The sequence below is a fragment of the Belonocnema kinseyi genome, chromosome 7, assembly GCF_010883055.1.
Source record: "Belonocnema kinseyi isolate 2016_QV_RU_SX_M_011 chromosome 7, B_treatae_v1, whole genome shotgun sequence".
Lineage (NCBI taxonomy): Eukaryota > Metazoa > Arthropoda > Insecta > Hymenoptera > Cynipidae > Belonocnema > Belonocnema kinseyi.
In genome coordinates this window covers 117,047,136-117,053,250 of record NC_046663.1, presented here as the reverse complement: position 1 = coordinate 117,053,250, position 6,115 = coordinate 117,047,136, and the positions used below count along the sequence as shown (strand labels likewise).

General features: G+C 36.1%; 1 protein-coding gene across 5 annotated transcripts in view; it reads right to left on the bottom strand.

The window, feature by feature from the left end:
* LOC117177192 (L-lactate dehydrogenase) overlaps window positions 1-6,115 on the bottom strand; it is an 88,541-nt gene that overhangs the window by 2,622 nt on the left and 79,804 nt on the right. For all 5 annotated transcript variants that reach the window (XM_033367721.1, XM_033367722.1, XM_033367725.1 and 2 more), the window contains 2 exons: window positions 5,408-5,537; window positions 4,685-5,150 (listed from right to left, as the gene is read on the bottom strand). In XM_033367721.1, coding sequence (XP_033223612.1) covers window positions 4,685-5,150; window positions 5,408-5,533 — 592 coding nt within the window. In that variant the 5' untranslated portion in view covers window positions 5,534-5,537. The remainder of the gene's footprint in view (window positions 1-4,684; window positions 5,151-5,407; window positions 5,538-6,115) is intronic.

Below are 6,115 nucleotides of genomic sequence, written 5' to 3'. Positions count from 1 at the left end.
TAGATTTCGTTATTAGCCGAGCTTCGTTTGCTTCTTCCGTTACCAATTGACTCTGTCTTTGTTGGAGAAATGGTGGTATCTTGGACACAATTCCTAAGCGTTCTAAAAGTGGTTGGGCATCTCTATATCCACGGTCCTCTATAAAGATATCACCAATGTCGAAAAATTGTCTCGTACCTTCCACATCTCTTCCAAATTCGTTAATGAGAATTTGTGCGTCATTGTTTCGCGAGCCCGAAAAATATGGTCCTTGTATTTCAAGTATGTATCCGTCTGGAGCAACAATGTGAGAAGGTTTTACCAAGTGACGTCCTTTATGTTTGCAAAATGACTCTCGAAGTACGCAAAAGTTACTGCTCTTCTGCATGTAAGCATAAGTTCCATCGATGATAGCAATAGCTCTGAGAATTTTTGGTTGTGGATTATAAAGTTCATTGGCGAATGATGTCACGTGTCTTTCAATAAATTCCTCTCTGCTTATCGCATTAAATCCAATGTTACCAGGCACAAATCGCTGCATTTAAGACTCTCTTACAGTAGAAATGGCCATGCTTGTAGCTTGCCGGCTCGAATAATGAAAAATAACTTTCAGAAATTCATCAGAAAGACCTTGACGCATTTTGCAAACGAAAGTCAGCAGATCTTTTTTCCTCGCGTATTTGGCACCATGTCCATGTAACTGCGGAATAGGATCACAAAATGCATACAATTCTCTAAATTGTTTCTTTGTTACAGGAGCAATAGCTTCAAACTCTTCATCAATGAAACTATCCTCATTATTAAACGCCGCGGCCGCATGAACATTTGCTTCGTTACGAAGTTTCTGCAAAAACAGAAGTAACTGCTGTCCCTTATTCCTATACGGTCTATTGATCGCTTGTAGTCCAAGCACGTTTTCCTGCCTGTTTGTGTAAGAACATTCAGTTCAAAAGTTTTCAGTTTAAAATAGCCTGGCTCATGTTGGAGCTCCTCTATCTCATTGCGAATCATTTGATTGCAATTGAGACATAACCTATTCTCACCGGCGACTTCAAGTGGTGGTCCTCGAAATTGAAGGCGTCTAAAAATTGCAATGTTTTGCCTATCAGGATTATTATTTCCATCAATTCGAGCTATTTGTCCTGGTTGATAGACTGTATCGCAGACATATCAATTAACTCGAACTCTGAATGCCATTTTTTAAACCACAAGAGAAAAAAGCTCTTATAGTTTTGAAAGGCGGAGGAATATATTAATAAAACGAAAGAAAATTTCAGAAACAACACAATAAAACAAATAAACACAAGTAACTAAACACAAAAAGGGAATAAGAAATACAACACAATTAATACAGAAGGGAACAGATAGGAATTTTTTTTCCTAAGCTTACCAATAAAATTACTATCCGCTCTCGAGACCTTTCACAAAAGAAATGACAAGCATACCATCGTCAATATCGACGACGGTATATTTGTCTGTCATTTCTTTGGTGAAAGGCCTTTGAAAAAGTGATTTCTTAGTTAAGTTCAAATCTTCTGCGCTTAGCGTTTGCCTGTTCTGAGAAGCACGCTATATGATTCAACGGTGTTTCTGACCACTTCTTGATGCGTGTTTCGTATACAGACATCGCTTGTGTCGCTAAAGCTACTAGGATTGGTTCTTTTCGCTGATCATGGACGCTTAGCGTTCGGTCTTCTGGCGAAGGGTACACTGTTATTATCGATGTGCGCACTAGTTACTAATGTTACTTTGGATACCATTTCTGTCTGTAAAAAAGTAATTACTTAGTCAAGTTCAAATCTTGGTCATAGCGCTAAAACTGTCCATTTTTTTGGATTTTTTTACGGATATTTTATCCGGCACTTATAACCTTAAACATTACAAAGTTTCAGCTAAATCCACCGAAAGCCATTTTCCCATACATTTAGTGCGGGGTCCTTTCAAGCGTACTACCTGTTATGTGTGGAAGGCACAGGGTTTTTCATCAGTAACACTTCCTCTAGCCGTCCAAGTCGGCTGTATAGAGAATGCAAACTCATTTTTTAATCAATTACATGCACTAGCGGATGGTATTTTACTTTTGCGAAATAATTATATATCTCCTTTCTGTATTAGGGTGGTTCGAAAATACAGAATATTAGAAGTCGAATTTGGAACTATGTGGAAAAGTAGTGTATTGGGACCCTAAAATGGTATAAATTATTTGGTGTCGATTCAATAACGGCTTCTGAGCACCAGATATGAAAATTTGTTTGCAAAAATTATCATTTTCACAGATTTGATACTACTGAAGAATTATTTCAGATATTTGAGGTTTTTCTACTCACGTAAATAAACTAGAAGAAATTTGAAATGCTTGAAAATAGATATTAATTTCAAAAAACAGAAAAGTCAGTATGTGAGCGTTCACATATGAAATCACGCTTTATTTCAAGACTTTTTACCCCCCCCCCCGTACTCCTTGTCACACTCAGTCACGATTTAACGAGACCTCCACCTATAATATTACGTCACTTTCTTTCGACCCCCCCTTCACATTTTTTTAAATACAGTGAAATTCTTCAATAGCCCTCCCTTTTATAACCCTTCCGAGAATTGACGCCGCACTGTAGGTAGGTATAACAGGAACTGCGCGGGGACCGCAAGGTATGCGGTTGTCACTCAGTCGACAGTCAAGCGTGAACAAACAAATGCGTAGCGGGCTACAATGAGCCAGTTCCCACCAGCTTCTAGTTCTCTCAATATTTGGAAATAAAAGTTGAGGGCTTTTTAATTAACAATTTATAAAACGCCAAATTAAAAAGTTTAAATCTTAAGAATTCCAATTTGAATGCTTTAAATTTCAGTTTATTTTTTATTACTTCAAATGGAAAAATGCTCAGCCTTAGAGTTCGAATTTTTCATTTTATTGACTGTGAAAAAAGTTTGCGAACTGAGACAGACACGTTTGATTGAAATAGATTAATTAAATTTCAGATTCAAAAATATTTAGACGCTTATCTTAAATAAAAAAATGAAGCAAGTATTTGGTAATTAAATCAGTCTAGAAAATTGTTCATTCCACAAAATAAACGGGTAACTAAATGAGTCTCTGAAAATTATTAATTCCAAAAAACAGTCAATTTAACATCGTCGATCTGAATATATTTTCCGTGATTTTAATTTAAAAAGGCCGCCGATTTGCCTAGTTATATCTTTACATTTTCCCAACATAGAAATAATAATTTTCTTCTATTTAAATCATAAAGCTATGAAATAATTGGCTTTTTTTGAAAATAAAACCTTGAAAACTTCCGAGTGACACATGTACAATAAAATGGCGAATTTTTGAAACAAGGAAATGAGTTGGTATTGAAATCCAAATTCACCTGATATGGACCTAATACTTTTCAGATTGTCAATTAAGAGCCAAAAAACCCTCCATGACATCACGCGCAGAATGACTCGTCCCCCCATATGTCACGATTTCTCACGCGTGACAAGAACTCCCCCTGCCCCTCGGTGTGTGACATCACAAGCGAAAGCTCACTATTTGCATGAGTAGAAAAGCCTAAAATATCTAAAATAATTGTCTCGATGTTTTTTCATATTTTAAAAATGTTTTCGAAAATAGAAGTCTACTAAATCGGAGGTAGCATGCAAGTAGTCTTGATCCTCCAACAGGGGAATCCAAACGTAATCAGTAAGGACCGTGTGAACTGTTTTCAAATATTACGGAATATCCGCACGTGATTATACACATACAGCTCCTTTTCGCTACACTGCTGGCGTTTTTCAGGCATAAGTAGCAACCGCATCTTGCCCCGCAAGCTGAGAAACTGCGTCGGCCAGCGGGTCTAGGAATTCCTAAACCACGAAATCGTCAACTGAGGGTTGTGTATGTAAACCTTTGCACAAATGAAAAACTAAAGTTTGTCCTGAAAAGCGCTTTTCTCAAAAAAGAATAGAAAGCAAAAATTGCTATACTTTCTAGTATCAAAAATGGAACTCTATATATTGTGTTTCAGTTGTCGGAATGACGAACTCTTAATAGAAATACATGTTATAGTGTTTTATTGAAAACTTGACTGAGTTTGCAGCAGTTCAGTAACCATTCCTGGATGTCCCGCACTCAATTACGCTCGGGCAGCACGGAAACGCAGCTGGTCGTGCATGATACCATAAGAAGGTTTAGCTCTCGGCAAATAAGTTTCTTCATGTGACTTAAATTTTTCTGTTTCAGCAAATAAATGTTCACAATTTAGTGCTGAGAACTTAAGAAATATATGTTTTATAATACATATAAATAAATTTAGGTTAAAAAAATGAAAAGTGACTATATCGAATAGTCAGCACCTGCTGTTCTCTGGACCTTGTAAATTATTTTTAGCCAACTATTTTAACTGTTGCGGGTATAGGACTAATTTTCTATTCTGGTCTGGATTCTTCCCACTGCGATAGAGGAGTCAGGCCATCGGCGAACTGTAATATCATTATTTGCCTCAAGAAGTTGATACCGCGAATGCAATTGAACCAATACCTTAATTGCAATTTTGATTTTTTACAACGCTAGTTCAGTATTGAATACCTAGACTACCAGTTATAAAGATCCAATTTTTCACTGCCATTTATCTCCGTAATATCAAATAAAATATTTGATCATCATTTGTGTTATAGGTAAACTTGTGCAAAAAATCCGTTTTTTACTAAGATAATAATTTCTTACCACTTGTATCACCGTGCTCTCCAATAACCCATCCATGGCAGGAAGTAGGTGCAATGTTTAATCGCTGAGAGAGTAGAAATCTGAATCGTGCAGAATCTAAATTAGTGCCGCTTCCAATAACTCGATTTTTAGACAATCCAGAGAGCTTCCAAGCTACATAAGTCAGTATATCTACTGGATTTGAAACAATCAAAAGAATTGTGTTTGGACTGTATTTCACTAGCTGGGGAATTATTCCTTTAAAAATATCAGTGTTCCTTTGAACCAGATCCAAACGAGTTTCATCTTCATGTTGGCGAGCACCAGCTGTAACGACGCAAAGGATCGAATTTGCAGTTGCTGCGTAGTCTGTGCTTGAATTTATTTTAGCATTTTTTAGAAATGAACTTCCGTGTTGGAGATCCATCATTTCACCTTTTAACTTATTAGCCATCACGTCTATTAAAACGACATCGTTAGATACGTGCTGTGCAAAAAATAATTTCACATGAACATATAAATTTATTAAAAAAAAAAGGTTAAAAAATTTCAATAACTCACTGAGGCAGTTTTCATTAAATCAAATTTCTAATGAAAGAATAAACGATGAAATGTTTGAAAAAGTAGTACTTGACAATTGTGAACAAATAAAATACAATTTTTTAATTATTTAATTAGCTGGTAAACTGCCTACAATTTAATAGAATATGAAGTTATATTTTCTGAAAAAATGATCATACTCACGCTCGTTAATATGCTGAATGCACAGGCCATCCCAACCTGGCCAACGCCAACAACCGTGATTTTATTCTTGCCAGTCGCAACTGGCTGCGTGACAGTGCGCAATAATTGATCCTTTACAGAAGACATTTTTCTGAACATAAACATAATAAAATATGATTTTTTCCATCATGTAAATATATTACGACAAACATAACAATACCTTATATTATTGAATTCGAACTGTAGGGGAGACCACCTTACAGCAGATAACGATTCTGCAGTGGATAATCGTTAATTAAAAGCACAATTATACCTAAATTAATTAATTGCAAGTTTAATTTATTAACACGTCTATTCTTTTAACTAAGAATTAAATAAATTATTATTAATTATATATATATATATATATAATTGAAAATTTGTCGTAAGGACAACAGCAGAATTTCGCCGGGAGCGGGTGCTAATCTGAAAAATTGCACCCGTGAGATAGATGGTTACAGTCTGTAAAGGAATCAATACGACAATCCAGTAAAAGCCTCGTGCGCCCTAAGAACACGAAGTGACCCAAGGACAACCGCCTTCTACATTTTTCCCGCAAGTGTTCTAGCATATTGTTGACATGCAGGAATGCTTTTTAGGCCATTATCAAGTGAAAGCTTGGCACCTCCAAGAGCGCCGATGATAAGGACGATCAGTTTAACAGAATATTCCGGGTACAATCGTTGCAAC